This window comes from Anopheles arabiensis, chromosome 3 (assembly GCF_016920715.1).
Source record: "Anopheles arabiensis isolate DONGOLA chromosome 3, AaraD3, whole genome shotgun sequence".
NCBI lineage: Eukaryota > Metazoa > Arthropoda > Insecta > Diptera > Culicidae > Anopheles > Anopheles arabiensis.
The window spans coordinates 48,361,343-48,383,721 of NC_053518.1; the positions used below are offsets into that span (position 1 = coordinate 48,361,343).

At 44.8% G+C, this 22,379-nt stretch overlaps 1 protein-coding gene across 1 annotated transcript in view; it reads right to left on the minus strand.

Moving 5' to 3' along the window:
* Window positions 1-306: 306 nt before the first annotated feature.
* Window positions 307-22,379, minus strand: part of LOC120900221 (hemicentin-1-like) — a 64,447-nt gene continuing 42,374 nt past the window's right edge. Inside the window, exons 2-9 of the mRNA XM_040306924.1 lie at window positions 20,294-20,483; window positions 19,952-20,212; window positions 19,672-19,868; window positions 4,538-6,682; window positions 4,088-4,456; window positions 3,563-3,934; window positions 2,837-3,435; window positions 307-2,750 (exon numbers count right to left, since the gene is read on the minus strand). Coding sequence (XP_040162858.1) covers window positions 3,245-3,435; window positions 3,563-3,934; window positions 4,088-4,456; window positions 4,538-6,682; window positions 19,672-19,868; window positions 19,952-20,212; window positions 20,294-20,483 — 3,725 coding nt within the window. The 3' untranslated portion in view covers window positions 307-2,750; window positions 2,837-3,244. The remainder of the gene's footprint in view (window positions 2,751-2,836; window positions 3,436-3,562; window positions 3,935-4,087; window positions 4,457-4,537; window positions 6,683-19,671; window positions 19,869-19,951; window positions 20,213-20,293; window positions 20,484-22,379) is intronic.

Below are 22,379 nucleotides of genomic sequence, written 5' to 3' on the forward strand. Positions count from 1 at the left end.
ACACGATCTGTATCGTATCATTTAGATTGTGCCTTCACATTAGGCATGATTAAACGGCAGATAGGAAACAGATGAATAAAGGCGTCGATTTGTCCCCTGCTTCCCATTCCGACCCGTCTGTTCGGTTTTAAATTATATAGCATTAATAAGCCCAATTTAGACAGTTTCTTTCAGATATTTCGTTAGGTGCTTTAGATTATTAGTTTGCACAAAAGATAATTTTTAGTTAGATATCCGCTTTACATACGCTCACTCACGTGTGATATTCGTTACGTTTCGTCCAGTTGCAATACACACGCGTAACCATTTTAAAAAGATAAAATAAAATATTTATTTTGCGCCAGAAAGAAGCTTACCGCTAGACTAACCTTTAACAAAACTAAGCTACGAATTGTATCTCGGGCTAACGCGTTTATATAGAAAAGTGCCTTAATGCTCTACTGCTTATAAGTAAAATACTTCTACTTTTCTCAGTCAATATTTACAGCAATTAGAAACATCTCTCGGTGGACGGAACAAGTATGCAAAATACGCTAGCGACTGCTCTACTTGCCATTGGAGTAATGTGCAAAGGGACTCGTCGTGGCCGCTCGAGGACCGGACACGCGCGTTTGTAAAGAAATAAAGAACCCCGCTAGCTTGTTTGTGCGTACTCTTTCACTCTCTATTTTATGTCTATTCCCTATCGCCATTACTAGTCGGGATTTGAGTGGGTCTCAACCGTCCGGAGGTTTTCCCGCCGCATCAATTCCTTGCGCAGCTGCTTGTTTTTTGCGACGGGGAAACAAATTTCCTCATCACTTAACACTAATGTCGCACAGCGCGCTTCAACAAGGCAGTCAAACTTGTAAACGCCAAACTGTTGCCGCCCGGGAAGGGTGTAGAAAAGCGGAAAAGCATATTTATCGTCAATCACTACTACTTCGAATGCGATTTTTTCATCCTTAAACGCACGGCGACGTTGTGTATCCTTGTTTTTTTTTTTTGTTCGCCTGTGTAATCAGAGCTATATCGCCGGTCTTGTTCTTTCTCACTTTCGAGATACTTTTGCTTTGTTTTTTGCCATGGTGTCTTCTCTTCCTACGTTTCGAGGCAGGCAAAAGGATTCTGTCTCGCTTCAGTTATTAAGAAGCGCTGATCGGTGAAAGCGCTCCAGCCAGGGAAGCGTGGTCCATTCGAAGAAAGCGTTTGCGAAAATTAAGAAACTTCATCCATTTTCCTGCTGCTTTCCTCCCTCCTACTTGTTTAACTACTTTTTGTTGCCATTTTAGTTGCTGGTGTGATTTATTCTCACCGTTACCTACCCACCCACCAACCCACGCACTGCTGAGGCGTGTGCAAGCGGGTGAGTAACGTAACGCCCTCGGAACGCTTATTAAATCCCCTACTATTCCTTCCTTCTTGCTAGCACAGACTGCTGCTTTCTGTTCTTTACAATAATAAACACACTTTCGCTACAGTTTCACCACACTGCAACAGCACAAAAGCAATAGCACTGTTTAATACATAATTTCAGCTTACGGTTACACGATTACTACACCTTTTGCTTACGGTTCCTATACAAACCAAGTCGGGACTTTTAAGTTTAAGCTGTTATTTTTAAAACGCTGTGCGCAGTTGTTTTGTTTCTGTTTTGTTTCTTATTGTTCCTCTTTTGCTTATGTACACACTGAGCAGCGGCAATACGATCAATGTTTTGCGCTAATGTTTTTGCTTCTTCGTGCGTATTATTTCAAACTTAGCATTGAAGACGCTTTATGCGAATGAGGAGCAACCCGCTTTCAACACGACGAAGCCGATAAAATGGAACTTTATCAAGTAAGAGACACCGGAAGAGAGAAAAAAACATAAAACGGACGACCATCGCAAGACAACGCACGGGTCCGACTCAATTAATTATACTTTAAACTACCTACAACCAAAACTCTCCAGCTCAACAATGTTCACAAACATTTCAACGCATCATCATTATGTGTATGTGGTGATTGTTCGCATTTAACGAAGCTGTACGCAGCGTTCTGTTGTTTTTTTATTATTAAGCACGAGTAAGTTTATTTAAAACAAAACATGGAATGCATTCTTCCTTCATGCTGCGCTAGAACTAGAGGGAAGACTTGGCACGAAACGATCGAACAATGGCACCGCCAAACGGATACACTAAAAGACATAGTTCCGTGATAAGATGATTAAGTCACTCGAACGCTCCTCCTTAACGAACAGACCCGTTACATAGCTCATGCACGACGACAATCACGAAGGAGGAGTGTTAGATTGTGGCGTTACTATCTAATCGTGCCGCAATTTGGAATCCGCACCAGGTGCCCACACGCTGCAATCGGACAGACGGGAAAAGAACTATTGGCAGGAATACCTACTACAAGCTAATGGCACATTCGGTTCTTGACCCCCGATTCAGTGACACCGGCACCTGGCTGCATGTGGCTTAACCATTTAAGAATGGTGCCCGTTTCGCGATTACTTAATCCAAACACTTACTTTAATATTGGACAATATTCGATCCCGGATACGATACGTAATCTCGATCGTAACAACCGATTGCTTTCGATACACTTTATCTTAAACCGATAGCAGCGTCCTCTCATACATGTGGTGCTGCTGTTGCTGCTTGTCGACCATGTTTTGCGCTTTCTTGTCATAAAACCATTGCTCTACGCGTACTATAGTTATCTATATATACAATCACAGTTTTAAGTTGCACCATCATCCACAAATGTAACACCATATGTTGCCTGCAAAAATGGGACGGGGAAAACAAAACGATCAAAAAGAGTTCATTGAACGCAACAAAGGCGCTTTGCCGTAAACAAATACATACCATCTCTGCAAGGAGCTATATTTTGAGATCAACATATTTCGCTCCCTGTAGTTCTGACTCAGCAGCACTACATGGCCGTCCATCCGGTGTCGAAGGTGAACATTTGCAACAATTTCAATGTTTCAATTAAAACAAATAATTTAGAAGGAAAAGGTAATTTAATTTGAACTACGGTTCGACAGCGCTTCTAGCAGTGTGCAGGGCTGGTTGGTTGTTGTTTCCCTCTGCAATTGTCGTCCGTTTTAAGCATGCTCCGGGCAAAGATGATTGTCTCATGATTTTGATTCGTCCAATTCAGTGCGTATATTATGCTATTTTCCATCATTCGGTTCGTTGTCGTTTAGTTTCAAACTCGTTGTTTCGTTGTACCATGGCGGCAATCGGCCACTACCTTTGACGGCCGTTCGCTTACACCACAATCTCGTGAATGACACGGCGATTGCGGGAGTTTGGTGTCGAGTAACCGCTTTCCATTGCCAGCGCATCATCGTAGCTAATCGAGAGATGCTGATTCTGCACGGGAGACTTTGCCTCCTCCTGCTCCATGTACGGATCCGGCAGCCCGCTCACATCGTGGTACGGAGATTCAGCGACAAAGTCTACGGCGAAAGAGAAAATCGGATTAAAATCGTACCACACCCCATACCACACACCATCCTCCGAGAGGCAGAGAACGACAGACACTGATGGGAGAGTAGACACATTGGCTCAGTTACAATCACTCACCCATATGCTGATCCATGCGTTTCTTGGGCTTGTGAACGGACGCGTACGGATCGCTGCAGTAGTCCTGGCGCGATGGATTCTGGCTGTTGCGCATGTTGTGATGGTAGTCATCTCCACCGTGCTGGCTGGCTGTGGTCATCAGATGCGGGTAGGGAGCGTAATCGTCAACGGCACCGTATCCCCCATGGGTCATTGGGTCATAGCCGTAGTTTTGCTGCATCTGTTGGTCCATGTAATTGTGCTGCGGGATCATGTTGGCCGAGTTCGAGGCAGCAGCCGACATTTTCAGCTGCCAGATAGAGTCCTGTGAGTTGACGCTTCCACCGTTGTTGGAGTTGGAGTACGAATTCTCTACGTAGCCCATGTTTGACCCTAATTCGTGGAACGATACAAAACCAAACAGAAGATGTTAAATACGCATGGCAGTAGTTAGCCAAGTAAAAGCCCCAAAAAAAACCCGTACAAGAGTGCCAACTGTAGCAGCAGTATGCGCCTACAAAAGCACCATCGTTGTGCGAAACTTACAATCATTTTGCGGTACTTGCGGAATCATTGCATTCTGCTGGTGGTAGCCGTACGTTGGCTGCTGGCTTGCATACAGGGCCGTGTTTTGATCCATTGCCAAATCCATTGAATGCTCGAGGGCCTTATTTTCCAGGCTGCTGGCCGAATAGTACGGTGGCGGAGCTTGGTTTTGTTGGGCCACAATCGACGGATGGATTGAATCGATATCGTACTCCTTTGACTTTACCGATTCCTTCTTTTGGTTGCGCCTGCAACGGCAGAACATCACCAACAACACGGCGGACAGGGCGGCAACAACGCTGCACACCAAAATCGCTATCAATGTCGGTAGCTCGACAAAAGATGCTTCCTGGATCAGAGATTGTCCAACTGTAAAGAGGAAGGGGAGGGAAAAAATGTTAGCAATTTGAACAAACTTTACCCGCTCCCTCCATCGCCAATGATACTTACTGTCAGCTTCCAGATATTCACCACAGTATTCGTGATTGATTTTCAGACACAGCTTTACCCGCACTCGCGGGTTCAATTCGTCTTCGATCGGAATGGGAATTTCGTCCAGTGTGTTGCCCAGTGAGCGTCCATTGTTACGTCGATTTGCGACAAAATGCTTTATCTCATGCTCACGGTACGTTGGATCGTGACCGTTCACCTGCAGGTCCACCTTCTCGATGATGTGCCAGGCTGCCATCGGGGTATCGCCGTACATAACCGATTCAACGATCGCCACCATCGATAGACAAGTTGCACCAATGTTTAGGCCCAGGATCTTCGTCTCGGGATCAAAATTAGCCATCAGTGGAATCGGTATCTTTTCCACCTTCGTCGTCGCACTGATTTCGTTCGAATGCTCCGAGACGCCCTTAGTGTTCAGTGCTTTCACCTTGAAAACGTAGCTCTGGTGGTGGTCCAGAGGGCTGATGGTGCACGGCACCTCACGCTGACAGTCGTACTCCATCCATTCAGCACCGCTAGCAGCCACCGCTGCACACTCTTCCGTCATCAAGCTTTCGTTCGGGATCACTATTTTGCGGTACGAGACAAAATATTTCGTGTTTGCAAGACCACCGTCGAACCCGGGGTTCCACGACAGAACGACATAGTTCGAACCGAGCTCGACCGCTTTCAGCTTGTTGGGTTTCTCTGGTGGGCCCTTCGGTTGCAGCCGAATTGGCACTTGGATGTGGTTCAATGAATTCGACACACGGCAATGATACTCGCCATAGTCCTGGTGACGCACATTGCTGATCTTCAGGATGCTTGTGTACACGTCGTTACCGTCCGAGTTAGTGATAATTTCATAATGTCCACCCGTGCTCAGCAGCGTCGTTCCAAAGTGCCACAAAAATTCTGGCTTCGGGTACGACTGTACCTTGCACAGCACCTCAGCCGTTTCCTTGATATCGTTCGCCACCTTGTTGTACTGGTGCAGCACTATCGGTTCATGTTCGATCTTGAGGTGCATCGTTGAGTTTGCCTTGTTCACTTCATTCTCATACAAACACGTGTACTGGCCACGGTCGGTGGAAATGAGATCGTTTCCGTTCGGGCGTGCCTTTCCGGTGAACTTCAGCATGCTCTGCACGGTCACCATACCGTTAGGTCCCTTGTCGACGTTCGTCTTTACCTCATAACGGTGCAGTTCCGGGGTGATCTCCACGTCGTCCTTCAGCCACGTGATCGATGGTTCCGGCTTTCCTTTAGCGCTGCACGTTACGAAGAAATCTGCCTCGCCAGCGCGCTTAATCATGTTCGACTGCAGCTTGGCCAAAAATTGGGGTGGCTGATGAATTTCCAGCGTAGCGCTTGCCATCCCACCGTTGCCGAGCTCGTTGCTTGCGTGGCAGTGATATTTGCCCTCGCTGGACAGTGCCGCCTTCGGTATCAGGTATTGCGCTCCCTGGGCAATCACCGTCGTCGAGACCTCGCCGCCCACATCCCGGTACCAACGGTACTGCGGATCCGGATAGCCGGGAGGATCAGCTTTGCACATCAAGCTGACACTATTGCCAACGTGTACAACCGGTTTTTCCGGCGTAATTACGGCCTGCCCGGGGCGGTGACGCACCAGCAGCGCTACCGAAGCATTGCCTTCACGCTCCAGCGTCTTCCCACCGTACGGCTTCATCATATTAATACCCCGGCAAATGTACGTCCCGGCGTCTTCCGCACGCACGTCTCGCAGCACCAGCGTATCGCCATTGCGCCGGAAATCAATATCACCCTCCTTCAGCCACTCGATGGTCACTGGCGGTGGGTTGGCGGTAACGTTGCACTTAATATGCACGGTTTCCTTCTCTTCGGCCGTCTTGGCTTTGGTTTCGATTTGCACAATCGGCGGGTAGAGGACGTTCAGGGTGATTTCCTGCTCACCGATCTTATCCAACCCGTTATCGGCCGAACAGGTGTAGCGGCCGGCATCCTGCAGCGACACCCGGTGGATCGTGTGCGTTGGATGTGACGAAATGAAGCGCCCGTTTCGTGTCCACTTCACCTGCTCGGGTTTGGGTTTGGCATCGATGTTACATTCCAGCTTTGCCGTTTGATCGCGCTCGACACTCAGCGGATTTTCTGGACCAATCTCCACCCGCGGGTAGTCTGTAAAGAAGAATAAAAGAAGAAAATGAATCATTTTCTCTCGACAATGGGTAATATCATATAATATTTACATTCCATACGATCAACATGGTACATGAGCGATATTTTCAAATGTACCCAATCGAAATTAGATACACTGTTTTTACATGGTGGTACAAAATATGCGTCTTGGGTGGCAATTCAATGAAGAAAAACCATTCTTCCTTAAACTAGTCTAAACTCCATTAAAAAAAAACATAATCTCGATCTTCTCATCAAATCATCATCTGATGGAGAAAAAAATGTAAAACGTTTACAACAGCCAATCTCGACATCGAAATAGTTTTCGCTCATAGTACACCCTTGCCATATTGCTGCCTAGCAGGGAAACCATTTGAATACGATACTTTTAAGAAACTTGAGCACGAAATTTAATCTTTTGCTACTTTTTTGTGCCTCCCGTACAACATCCATCCAAGTTAAGATCGTATCTCAGCAACGCTATCGATAATGTTACTGAATATTATCATTTTCTTCATCTTCTGCCATCGTTATAAACTGCGCAGATGATGCCAGCCGCGTGAGGTGTTTATTTTCTTTTCAACTGTCATAAACATCCAATCGTTTGCCTGACACTCGTTTGCCTGGATGATGCGACGAGCGGACGGATGGTACAAATACTTTTTAAAGGACAAATCTGTCTCTTACACGACGGCGCACCCAGCGGAGAAACACGCAGAAAAGGATTGTCAGATCAGATTCAAGAGCCGTGCAAGCGCCGCAACTGTGCCACTACTACGACACTTTGTCATCCGAAGAAGAGAAAAAAACGTGCGAAAAAGCGTAAGAAAATAAAAACCCGTCCGCACCCTTGCAAGCTGACAAGCAAGCATGAGCCTTCCATACCTTGGGTAACGTTACCTACCATCACGACGACCACTGCCAGCCACACCAACGGAGAATGCGGATGGATCTGCTGACACACCTGTAGCCTTCGTACGCTGATGGCGATGGCGGCAGCAGGCAAGCTGCAGGCTTTTCGCTCGTGTTGCTCTTTACTTTAACGTTAACTTTCGTCCCTTTCGGTCGCGCTTAACGGATAAGTTTGCGCGGTGACCGCCCGGTGTCCGGCAGTGTGTTTGGGAAGGGGCAGGGCCACGTTTCAAAATGATAATGAACATCTGCCGCGGGAGAGTCGGTCGATCCCGGGACAGGTTTTTCAACTTCGAGACAACATGAAAAATAATAAGCAAAAACCACCGGACGACACACCGAAGAGGAAAATAACAACCTGCTGCTGCTGCTGCTGCTCTCGTCGCACGTTAGGAGAAAAGTGGCCGCTCAAGACGCTTCACAACATTCGCCGAAGAGACACAACCCAAACCTGCTTGGAAAGTACTGACAAATTCGTTGGTTCATCGCCATTGTCGACGACGTGGCAGTCCAGAGCACGGTCAATCGAACCGTCATCAGTGGGCGCGCACCATCGCCATCGTCGTGTCATCAGCAGCAGCATCATCGTCATCTTCGCTTTAACAGCGGCATGAATTTTAAATTAACGTTTCGTTTCAGATCAAAACAGCTACCAAACGGTGCAAACGATGATGACGTTGCTGACACACACACACACACACACACACGCTGTATCTCTGTGATGAATGTAAGAAAATTCGTCACGATGAAAGCTCTCAAAACTCAAACCAGAACAGAGGACAGAGCAAACGGTTATGGGATGGATGGTGTGTTCCAAAAAACTTCCCTCGTTCCTAGTTCGACGAGATCGACTTCACCCGAGAACACAATCGTCATTTCGAATAATCGATCCCTCTATAATTAATTGAAATCAATGAAGATCGGATTTCCTCATTAAATTTGTACGAAGGGGTTCTTAGGTAAATGAAACGTAGCTCATAATCCGACGAAGCCACGTGGAAAATAGTAAAGCAGATGGAGGAAGAGAATAAGAAAGATAGACAACAATATCAGGTTACAGGCATTCTACATCCAAAGATTTAAATGAACACCTCCCCATTTCTATCGGCAATCTATCTATTAAGATATATGTTAAGTAGTGTATTGCTTGCTCGCTTGCTAGGGTGGTACAACGACTCACTTTAGCCAAGGTACGGCCAAGGTACCTGCAAACTATTCTGCATTTTATCGCTTACTGTTGCAATCATGCAGTGACCAAAACGATACTGAATATTTTATACTGCATTCATTCGACACTGAATAATAATAATACAGCAATCGATCGATCAGTTGACTACACGATGATAAGCCACTGTTCATGCCACACAAAAATGCACTCCAATCTCCTCCCCCTGCATATTGATTGGGCAGCAGGGCGGCAGTGCACGGTCAAGTTCAGCTGTCAATATCGTACTATAATTGCAAGGAACATATTTTTTACTCGCTAACCACTCACTAGGGCGTACTGTGAAGTAAAAAAGAAAAACATCAAGCTTCACATTCAACTCTTCCATTGCACTAATGGGACAACAGCAATCCCTTTTCGGCAGGTATTCGGCACAGCAACATGCATGCAACACACTCCAGACAACTCGCCAATGCACCTGCCACATCGTAATGATGTTGCATTTTCCACCTTTTGCTGCATTGTTGTTTCCATTCCCCTTGATTCATTGTTCTTTTTTTCCTTCCTTTTTTTAACTTTCATCGTCAAGGGCCCGAAAAAAACAATATGCTCGTGTCAATTTGCTTGCCCTGGATGTAGGTGAAACAGGGTAAACGTGCCATAGTGCAACGTGTTGTCATTGCTGAACTTCAATTGGACAATAACACATGCTCCAATCATGTTTTCATCCACCAGTTCTTCTGCTATCCTAAAAACGATGCATCACTTCAGTTAACGGCTCCACAAAACCTTCCACATCGACTCATCATTTGGTTGTGTAATGAAACGGTAAAGCTACTGATTGACGGCAAGCAGCGTCAGTAGCGAATCATGAGAGAATAATAAATAGCATCATACATATTTCATTAATCAAACGTTTCATTTTACCTAAGATTCATTTAAGATAATTTCGAAATAAACAAGAAAAAAATTGAAATTGATGATTGAAGTTAACATGTTGCTACAGATTTGGGTATAAATTTGCAATAGAAAAATGGCAAAAACATTGTAATTGTACCACCCTACTTCTCAAAACAGATAAATACCACTTCAACCACTAGCTCCAAAGTATTCGTGGGAAAGCTTTTCACCCACAAGAAGTAAAAGTTTTTAGATCAATTTCAACACATTCCTTACTACAACTCTTTTACTGCTATCCTCCTCGAGAGCAGAGCTTTTGCAAGGAATTGTGTTTCGATCGAACTAAAAATAAGCCTTCAACTAAAGTCAATACTTCTTTCGCCCACCAAGAAAAGCTTCAACAGAAAGCGGAAAAACTTTTCTCACCTTGCTGTATATCTATCTATCTACATCCCATGCACTTTCCATCACCTGCAACAGCCACTGCGCTGCTTTCCCCCACTACTTGCTTTGCTACGCGTTCGACAATACGGAAGGCAGGAAAGAGAATAAAAGGAGTGCATTATGCTAGAGCACTGTTAGCATGAATTTTATAACTTCTACAAAAATAACTTTCTTCATTGCCAACGATGAAAAACTATGGATTCACGGGCGTTTAGTCACATCTGGTGCAGCAGCAGCAGCAGCGCAGGATAGGGAGAAAATGAAAACAACGGGCGGCAGGCACCCGCAGGCGAAGAACGAAGCAAGATTGTGCGATAGATTTGAGCATAAAAACAACCCCAGGATGCTTTACCGCCGAAGCGCGCAGAGAGTGAGTGTCGAGTTTTGCTTTCTTCCACGCTCCACTCACACACACACACACACACCAAATCGGTCCCAAGTTTTTCCGAGGCTGGCCACAGCACTGCATTCCTCTTGCAACCGCAAATGTGTGCGATAAAATTCGCGGATAAAAAACTTTCCTCCGCACCACATCAAGCGAGAACCCTACAACAGCATAACATCATCCCCCCGCCGCGGACGGGCCTTACTCTAGCTCCTTTTGCTGTAAGTTTCCGTCTGTCTGCCGTTGCTGCATGGCCGGGTGGTTGTACGGGCCTTGTGGTAGTGTGTATGTGTGAGTGCTTCATAGTTCCACTTGCTCAAAATTTGCCTCCCTGTCTGCAGAAAAGGAGGGAAAAATGTTTAAAACTAACAAGGAAGAGCGGGAATTTCCCTACAGCCATTGCACAGCGACAGCGGTTCCGCGTGCACCGCCCGGGGGCCATACCCCGGGAGCATATTGAAGAGACCCGGGACAAGCCAAAAAATTAAAAAAAAAAACTAACAAAGATAGAATCGTACTTTTATTTTACCAGTTGTTCAGCAAGAACTTGGGACGACTAGCAACTCGGGCAACTGCTTCACCAACACTAAAGAATGTGCACTAAAGAATGGAAAAAGCTGAAATTTTTCCTTCCCAAGCCCCACGGGACGATTCAGGCCATCAATTTTTCTCTTCGCAGTCGGTCCCGGGTGTGCTGTCACCATCACTATCTCCCCAACCCCTCCCCCATCCAGTATCTACAACAACCCCCATTTCTAGCCCACTTCCAAAGGCAGATCTTCCTGCTGGAACCGGTTGTCAAAAATCTTGCACAAGCCATTCATTTTTACTTCCTGCAAAACTAAAGTGATCCAGAAAAACGAAAAGGACTCCTCCTTTTCTTACCACTCCACTGAACTGCCGTTCGCTTTTACCTCGTTTTCCTATCTTCTCTTCCTTTCCTACATAGATTGGTATCGCTGTTTGCAGTTAGAGCTCCACACCACTGCTCTCCCGATGAAACGGGTCAATGTAAAATGTCGGAAAAACAAACGGTCACAAAAACAAGCGGAGCGACCAATCCACCAATTCCGAAACCCATCCGTGGCCAATGTTGTACGGAATATGGTTGGGAAACAAGCAGCCAGAAACAAAAAGCAAAGCCTTCTAAAAAGGAGCTATACGCCGTTACGAGCGTTTGAGCACCAACTACATTCCCACTGCTGGTGGGCCGTCCAGCGGTCCAGGAATGGTGACCAATAAATTTCCATCGAACTCGGCTAGCTAACGAGGTAAACATTTTATTTCTGTAACTGAAATGAAAAAGAGCTTTTCGGGGAACGGTCTTTTTCAAATACAATTTTGACATTTTAAACTAGCCTTAAAAATTCAAATCCAACAACTCATTGCAGAAGGACATATCTTTTATTGTAAAAATCGAAGACGTATTTTAGAATTAGTTTTCAGCGTAGTTAGGTAAACTACTTTTACAATGAATTTTTTTTCTTAAGCAAGTGAGCCTTACTTACACCTTGTTTCGTCCTATACAATTGCTTTCATAGGGCTATACAACACCGACATAATCGCGCTATCGCAACGAGCAAATCAGAAGTTCCCCCTACATTTTGATGCACGATAACACCACACTTGGACATTCCATAGTGGGTTGTTTTTTCTTCTTCTTCCTGCGCGAATTACGCATACCACCCACGATTTATTTATAGACTACAACTGACAAACTGGTCAGCCAGCCGTGCCGCACTGCCAAGCTGCTTGGAGGTTCTCCAAACTTGCAATGGCACACCGAAGACGTATAAGAAGGTCCAACACCGAATGCAAGAATTTCTTGCAGGTCTTTCCCCACCGCGAACCTGGATAGAATGTGTAACGCGGCAACCGTAGTTACAAGCAACCCCCCTAGAGATCAAGATTTGCTCGTTAAGCCACCTGCTAAATGTGAAGGCTACTGCTACTTGCACCTTCCTAGTCCGCACAGCTCGTGGAAACAAAGCAAAGATGCATAAAAGAAATGCATCGTACCCGTTTTTTGCACCTGCACACTTCTAAGAACTGCCCGTTGCGCCAATTTACATTACAACACAAAACCGGGTTCGAGTTGCTTTACCAGTGCCACACACAGTTGTTCGCACAACTGCACAGAGCAGTGCGGGCAAAATGAGCAAGGAATACACATAAATTAGATTTCCAGCCAGTCTTGGCTTGCTACTTGGGACCGTTTTTCACCTGACGAATTCGTAGCTCCAAAACAAAGTGGGCAGTAGAAATCGATAAATTATCTTTATCTACTACATCATCGGAGGCGGAACTGAGGGGAGGGGGGCGGTGTTCGTAATGGCGTTACTGTTAGCTTTTTGCTTCGAACAAGTTTAGGACAATTAATTTAGCTTCGTACAAAATGGCACAGCAGAGTAAAACAACAATAAAAAAAACACCTTTTGTTCTGAAGGATGCGTAGCAAATAATGGTGCAACGAAGCGTAGAAGTATTGCGTACCGATTTGAATGCTATGGGGTGTGTATTGTTATTTTTCAACATTTCGATTGAAATCATAACATCTAGCCGTCCAGCTCCTATCACCCAATTTTAAACGCACGCAGAAAACAACAACAAGGCTGTTGCCCCGTTACGACCTTCTTAATGTGATGGAGGGAATTAATTGCCGTCCTGCTGGTTAAAAGAAGTCGACAGCAACATTCTGTTGTCTACCGTGGACCGACGCGAACCCGCTGCTACACACCAGCATAATTTATGCCAATGCGGGCAAATTTTTCACTGTCTTCAAACTATTTTTCTATCCCCGTCCAATCTGTTACCGTCGGCGTCCGTTTCTTTCCAGTCAGCAGGAAACGCGATCCTCAAGATACTTTTTCGTATACGGACACTCCAGGTCTAATGCGGAGTAAACCATTCCTGTCTAGGACGTTATACAATCCTCTCTCTCTTCCCTGTGCAGGAATCCTTCAACATATAGAATACACACACACACACTCAGGCCGAAGTGTGTGTGTGTGTGTGTGTCCACGTCCAACGCGCAAAAGGTAAATTAAATGAACAACATATTTTACGACACTGACGCGCAACCCACTCACACCCGACACATCACCTTGACTTGCTTAATCACGATAGCGAATGTTTAGCTGATGGCCAACAGGTACGGTATAAATCTTATTTAACGGAACAACGACTTACAACATAGCAAAGGATCGTGGAAAATGTCGCCTTTTATCACTAACTTAGCACACGTTAAAAGTGTCTCCATAAGTTACTCAACGCATCCGGATGTTGAAAGGTTGACAAAGTCAACCATTTCAACGACAACCGGAGAGAGAGATAGAAAGAACGAGCGATGTTCTGTAGCTCCAACTTGTCCAATTCTACGACAGTTTTTATCGAGTTTTACAAAAGTACAAGTGATGTAACAATAAAGTACCATAAATTGCACATAAATCAACAATTAATGTTCAAAATATCCAATGATCGTTCCTAACTCTTTGATCCTAACCCCTTAAGATACGAATAAGACATCTTCTGTAGCATTGCATTCTACGAACGCTGGGTACAGTAGCTCCATAGCATTATTGTCATTCCGTTGTCTCGTTGAGCCATTCTATCATTCCCGTAAACGCTTAAAACGACCAGCAAACAAGATACTTTCAAGAAGTACACCTTCCAAAAGCAGCATACCTTGTACGATCATTTAAACCATCATTTTTCATTTGTAATGACAGCAAATTGCCTCCTTCAAAAATTACAGCAGCAGCAACCGAAAGGAAAATCCGTCAAGCAGGAATCATTCAGTCAAATTCCTATTGTCATTCACGAGACCCTACCTAAACATTACAATGTGACGCTTTTTCGGCCCATTTGTCCTTCGCCATACAATGAAAAAAAGAAGCATGGCCTGACGTCTTGCTTGTTGTTAGTACGGTTGCCTTCCTTTTGCCGTGGGCTGCTAATGTAAAATCCATTTACAAATTCTTCATTCCAGCATCCGGAGAACATAATTTCATCGACTGGTGGTGATTATTTTACCTCCACACCGAGATGATGATGACACTTAGAGCATAATGTAGTACGCTCCAATAGCGTGTAAGAGACTTGCAGCAGCAACAGCAAAAGACAGAATCCCATTCCCCAAAAAGAACCCTGCAGCTTGCTATTTTCAACGGAGATTAAGTGACTCGTGGTAATCTACAGCACTCGAGCGAGCGAGCGAGCGAGCGAGCGAGCGAGCGAGCGAGCGAACGAACAAACAACGAACCCATGGTGCGTAACGTTTAAGACCCTGAATAGAACAACCTCTACACGCTCTACATATCTTCGGTCCGTATACCCTCGCCTTAATGCCCTCCACAATTCATTAATCTCTTACGCCCTCGTCTGCAAGCAACAGAAGTCTCTGCAGCGGAAACGAAAACAGTAGAAGCCAAAGCCTCTACCGGGCAAAACGAGAACGAGAAACCCGTCACTGGCAGCTGCCAAATTCCGATGGAATGATTTTTCATCTTCGCATCGCACTCAGTCACCACCACCACCTTCACCAAAAACCGCCCGTAGGCCAATCCGGCACTCGATCGAGCTACGTGCAGGGCATTTTTCCCAACGCTGTCCCAACCCCGAAAAGTGGAAGGTTATCTACCCGTGAAAAGCATTTTGAAATCGTTTTCTAACCGTTACGGTTAATTTTGTTCGTGCACGGAGAGTTTCCTTTTCCTTGCGTGCTGCTGTGCCGCGCGCGAGCTTGAACTACATTCTACAATTAGAAGGGCCTACTATCCAAGATATGAGTAGCAACAGAGGCACACACGACTGTGAGCCGCAGTACCTTAATGTACTGCCTCAACTGTTTGCCGAGTCTTTTTTGGGGGTACTAGCCTTATGCGACAATGCTGCGTAGAAATCCGGCAAATTACGCTTATCACCATTTCTTCACTGTATCACGTGCTGAGCGCTAAGTGGGATAGCGTGGTTTAGGCGCTTTCTACAGTGCTACACACTAGAGTAAATCAAAAGCTTTTACTATGTACACGAATTATAGGCACATGCTAGGAGAAATCCATGTAATAGAAGCCTACCTAATCTATTACTTCATTGTAGTACTAATTGAGCCACACAAACCCTAACGTTGGCACGTTGGCTAATAATGGTCCAAAAAAGCTTCATATAAAAGAACACCCAACAGGCGAAATATAAAAGTGACAATGAAATGTCCAACAGCAGCGAAAAAATATGTAACATTTATGAGATTGGGATTCATTAAGTAAATAAGTAGATTCAACTCAACTAAGAAGTTCATTCGTTCAAAAAAATCCATTTTACTGTTGCAAAACCGATAACCCACGTTGCTAAGTCGTATCGTTCTGTTTCTACGAATTACAGCAAACTTTAGCAAGATGGTAAGACTATTCATCTTCAACGGTATTTCTTATCTCTGGGATTGGTTAAATTTCGTAACAAAGTGCAACAAAACATCAGTCGATAGAAGACAACAACCGTTCTGCATTGTCGTTAAACGTTTGCCCATCTGCATTCTGCAAACGGATACTGCACCGTTTCGATTGCAGCACATACCGAACAACAACACACTATAACAAGAACGACTTTGTACAAAATTGACAAACTTTTCAAATTACAAACATTCCGGTATTCATCTGGCTGGGTAATTTATTTAAATACATTAAACATTTGTTGACGAAGAGACACATCCTCGACGTTCCATGCAAGCGGGGCTTTCCTGTTGGGCCGAATGGGCCGTCCAGAAGAGATGCTCCTTTCCATGCAGCGAATGGGGGGCCCCCACCACCGATAAGAACTTTTAATATATCGTGCTATTCTCTAAACTAGAAAACTATTTACGTCCCTGTCAACAGCAATAGTAGTAGCTGTAAGCTCGATACCAACCAGCGCTAGGCGTTCTCATCCTACAAGAGCCTGATACACGAAAATACGAAGTGATACTGAAATTGTTTACGCTTTTCGTGACTATGGCCGAACAAGTTGTTTCTGAAGGTTCTGTGTATTGGAACCACATACTAATACAAGTTCAAAACAATGCTTCAACTCCACAAACTAGTTTTGAGACATCGTCTAGTCGTCAGAACATCGAAGAATACAACAAAATTTATTCGAAAAGCAATTGAAGTTCTTGCTTCCCTGTGCTTTAAACCTAGAGCGCTATATCTACACCATTCACACTAATTAATCAAATGATAACATTTTCTTCGTTATCCTCTTTGACACAGTTCAACAAAATCTGGTCGACCCAACAGATAAGGGTTGGCGGCGATGTTGCTGCCCACTGAGATACAAATAACCATGAAGTTGACGATAAAATCAGATTTCACAATTGCCCACCGTAACGAGGCCGTACCACAAACAAGCTTTAAATCAGATGAAAAATAATTAGCATTTGTTGCCTTCCAAAGTGGGCGGAAGGAGAGGTCACAAAGCATTGAGCATAAAATAAGCACGAAACGGACCTGCACAACAGTTTATATATATATATATATATACCCGGTGTTGCATTGCGCGCCCAAAGAAAACATCTGTGCTTCTCCCCTGTCACCTCCAATGCAGCAGCCGCCGTGTAGCTGTACATAAGTCCAATTTTACCAGTCCTTGAGCAAATCCAAACAACGCACAAATCGTAATTTCAATTTTCGCTTCGAAACACCAACAAGAACGGCTAGAAATGTGCTCACGGGGGATAAAAACAACACCAACAAAGCACAGTAAATGAGCACACCCAAGCAAGGACACACACAAAAAAAATCGAGAAAAGTGAAATAAGAGAATATATACACAGCAGAATGGCAAGTGAAATAACAACCGACGACTCACTCCCCTCACTCTCGATGTGCAGTCCCCCACGTCCCCCCACCTAACACATCGCTCAACCACCACGACCGTGAGGCGGAGGAGGGTGCGCAAATGAAGAACTTGGAGGCTAATTAACGGAAAACAAAATTTCACTGCCATCAACACCGGCAGCAACTCTAGCCGTACACAGCGTGTCCGTCGTCGTCGTCCGTTGTTCTCGCAATGCTTCCCTCAAGCCACCATCTTCTTCTGCCTATCCAACCTTACTTATCACCGACTTTCTAAAGGTTCCGCCTTTCCTCTAACTATGCGAGTACAGCACTGTGTTGTGTGGTGCTGTGGCGCTAATGATGCCCATTAACTTTTTTCCCCCACGATTTGATTCGGTTATTAAGAGCGGTCAGTTTGCCTAGTTCCACCGTTGCAGTAGACTCGACCCATGCCCGCCTTGGGGACAAAAGATATCCGAAAGAGAGGTGAAAGAGTGATACAACGCACAGAGCGCTCTGTAGCGATCCTATCGGTGGCTGTTCTGTAGCGTAATGGAGTACCTTCGCCTGCCGCCCGCTGAGTTGCGAATGACACAAATGACAGAAACCGACCCAAGAATTATCATCCACAAAACGGTACAAACCCATCCAGTTTATCCCAAATTCATCGAAAACAAAACATTGTGAAACTAATGAGAAAATGAAAATACAGCGAACACCCTGAAGCGTTATGTTCTGCTAATTTAACTGCACCGATTATATCGTACTGTATGGTGTTGGAACTTTTTAATGTTATCTTATTATTTATATATTATATTAAAAAATAAGATTTTCTTTAAAAACCTATGCGTATTCTATATTTTTGCTTTTTACTGTATCATCACAAAATGCTTTTTGGCATTTCTATAGTGTTAAGAGCGAATTTGTGCAGAGCAATTCAGACATAAAAAGACCTTCTTCCTTATCAAACGTTCAACAGCAACGCGATTGCATTAAACTGCAACCATAGCACGAACACACTGGAAAATCTAAAACAATCTCTTATCCTGTTCAATAAATGTACAACGTGTCTTTTCATTCATTGTTCATCCGAAGCACATCAAAAATGCATTGAATATTTCACAAATCTGAGCAACAACATCTCACGGCCCACGTCCACCGACAAAACCAACGACTTAAACACAAGCAAATCAAAATAATAATCAAAACACGGCACGGAGGAGCACGTGGCGTACACGCCTCATCCGACGCTCCTCTCTAACATAAATCCATCCAACGAAGCAACATGAATATTCTTCTTCAAAAAATGCAACAGTTAAGCTTCGTTCAACCGCTACCTTGAAGCTGGTTCCTTTTTTTATTTTGTGTGTGTCCAAATCGCATCATCCCTGTCAATGTTGCCATTTTTGAAGGGATGGAGAATTGTGAATAACTCACGGTGCCATATTCAAATCATTTCCTGGAACACGATCTGGTGGAGATCTCAAAACCAGTACAAATACACACAAAAAAAATCGTATCTGGCTGGCTCAGCGTGAAGGTCGAAAACGCAAAAAGAAACGGGAATGAAATGAAAGTAGAATCCAACCAACCATCAAACGCCTCACGGAAGGGAATTGGATCGAAGGAAACGGAATAAAACAAAGGAAAGAAAGAAAAAAGAAAGTTTGCACAGTCAGCCGGAAAGCCTTTACTAGGCTACGGAACGAACAGGAACAGGCACAGAAAGGCCCCGCACAGTGGCGCGCGAATTTGTCTGATTAATATTTTACGTGTCATACTTCCACGCACAATGATGGCGCCCTGCTTGTTTGGAAGATAACTCCTTTTTTTTGCCTGCCAGCAAAAACCGATATGCTTCCTTGAGTAACTAGCTGAGTTCAGGTGTAACATGATTCATAATTTGCCATCTCCGGCAGCAGAAGCAAACGAGGTCAAACTAGGAACAATCGCATTCAAGATGCTGATTTGCCTACGTTTTTTTAGAGCGGATTGAAAGACGCCACGGGAATTCCCTGCTAAAAACTGTGGTACAGCTTCCAAAGATGTGTCCATCTGCAAACGGGTGACTGAATCATCTGCGCTCCAACACATCATACAACAACAACAACAACAAAAGCAACTAAAATCTCTACAGCTCTCGAAAAACGGAATGTACGTGTGACTGACTAATGTCTCACTTCCTGGAAGTGTTCGATTAGCTGTCCCAAACGCTCGCTCATCGATCATCTTCCCTGATCACAGTCGTTCGTTCGCGGTGCGATATTTAAGCATAATTACAGGAAGACGCACAAATGAACGCCCGCTCCGTGCGATTTGAGAGCAACGGTGCGCGGTGCTACATATGGAAACTACAGTGAAATCGGGTACTTACATCGCACCGACAATGTCGTAACCGTTTCCAGCCGCTGGCTCTCCGGCATCGCTCGGTTCCACACGACGCACGTAAACTTCGCACCATCATCCTCTCGGCGTGGGATAATGGTCAATGTGCTGGTCGTCTGCATGTCACGCGATCCCCCATAGATCAGATTGGCGGCCAATGGTGTTGTACTTCCTTCACGGTACCAGCTGCGAACATTGACAAAGTTGCAAAAGGGAGCGGCATTTTTATCTTCATGAATGACACACTGGATATTTATTTTGAAACTTACGAAATGGTGGGATCCGGGGAGCCACCCACACTGCTACAGGTGAGTTCCTGCTTTTTGTCTTCCGTGGCGGTCGTTTCGCTGCCCGGAAATATTAGCGGAGGCTGTGGCGGCGTAAGAACCGTCAGATTGTAGTAATCTTCGTAGATCGCATTGTCACTGCCGATCTGCTTGATGCGACACTCGAAGCGGCCGTTATCGCGCGCGTACGATACATTAAAGATTTGCAGATCGTAAATACCCTGATTAGGTCGGTAATCAATCCTAGGAAGAGAATAAAAAGCAATAAAATTTGATTTTTCAGATAAAAAAAAACCCTATTCTGTATCAGTTAAGCACACTTACTTGTAGTTGGGGTTGAAGGTGTCACCCTTGATCGCAACATTGTCGTACTTATTTGGTGACTGCTGCGCCCAATAGTAAGAGTATTCCCGGTCCGAGTAGTGCTCGTTGAAGCGACACTTCAAGATAACATCCTCACCTTCCCGTGTGTCCATCGTTTTGTTCGCCATCGCCAAACCGAGCAGCAGTAAAACTGTAAATAGAAGAAAAAAATGTAAACAATGCATTAGCATTTGCCTGAATATCGTGGTACGAAGATTCTGCAGAAAACAGCAACAGGCGGTAAACATTTTTAGCTATTCGATAAATATTGATACGTCGGTTGAAATGTTTGGTTTTCGCTCATTACTGAACCGGATTTACAAAACAACGAATGAACAATCGTTTCGTAAGATCGTATCTCGTATCTCCCCCCATTGTCATATAAAGCACTTTCAGCAAGTAAACAGCACTGTTAAGTCGAGTAACTCATTGTGCATATGGTATCAGTTTCAGCAGACGAACAAAAAAGCTATGAGAGTAAACAGTTTTGCTCCACAAGCAGATGATCCATTTTTATGTTGACGGTAAACAAAACTTCGCGGTAAAATTCCTGAAAAATTGCGTAAACACAAACAAAGCAGACAACTGGAGTTTATTCGGTGATGCAAAAAGAAAACACACAAACCTTTTTACTAATTTGGATTAAAACTCCTTTCAAACATTGAGTGTTTGTGCCCAAGTAAGACGGTATTTGAAAATAAATTAAACTAACGGTAGTATACGCAGAACATGTGAAAACGTTTGCGAAGCCGTTCTCACCCACTTGTGCCACTTGTTTTGCCGCCTTGAGCCATAGTATGGTGCTACTGACATCCATGGGACATGGTAACCCCCCTCCCCCTCCTCTCCTCATAACAGTAGCCATGAGGTCGTGTGTGGCTCTCACCGCTAACGCTTTGTTTCTAACAAGACAATTAAATTTCCACCCAGCCACGACACTGCACACATAGCGCCGCCCGGCCGGCGTCTTTTCCGCACGACGGATCTAGTCTGTCCCGAAACGATACTGGCACGACACCTTGCAGATGCTCTATTGTGTACAGCGTCGCTTGGGGCGACGATTGAACTTGTTGTTGTTGCTGCTATTGTTATCAAACCATATGTCGGCCAACATTAGGTCGGTGACTTTTCACCCACGATTTTTTCCATCAAATGTCTCACGCACGGCATCACATCACGCGTGATACACCAAACAGTGTCCATACCATACTTCAAGCATGTGTGTGTGTGTGTAAGGAGGGGATGTGTTATTCATTTTCCTAGCCAATGTTCTTAGCACCTCTCCCCGCGCTTGAGTTCCACTTCACCATAGCAGCCCCATTGTTGGAAAGGCTCCACAACCCACAGTTAGTTTACTTGGGCTTGTTTGTTTTATTGTCCGGAGTTTTCGCCCATACTCATTCATTTGGCCTTTGCTCTCTTTACGCGGCCACGCCATTGCTGGTGGCGCGCTGTGGCACGGCGCACTCGGTGAATTCATAAAGTATGAAACAGTTAAGAATCGTGTGATCATTATCAAACATAATTACATTATGCTGCATTGTTTATAAGACCCTTTCATTCCATTCTTCCGAATCGGTTTCCCGTTTCTCAGCGCATACATACACATATGGCAAAACGAAACCGGGGCAACCGGTAGGAGACGGGATTGAATCTGAACGATGAACTCAGTCCCACGGGCGTCATCGTTGTCGTCGTCGTCGTCCTCGCCAAACGAACCAATCAGTCAAGCGTACAAATCAAGTCACAAGTCAACACCACACTCAACCCCCCGATCCGGCGGCTTCGGCAACTCCTTACAAATCAAACCTAATTCACTAATGACTGTGCAGAAAAATACCTGCGAAACGGCATCTGCAAAATTGTGACTTCCTAAGAAATGTTTTCTTCCCAGGCGGCCCACCATTCGCCGGCTTGCTGTAGCAACAACGACGGCATGGCGAATATTTCGCAAAGAAAATGATGAGAAATCATTCCATATTGCCAGGACATTTATACTTCAAAACAGCCTGGAGCTATTGATACAAGATGCTACAGTAGCTGTTGC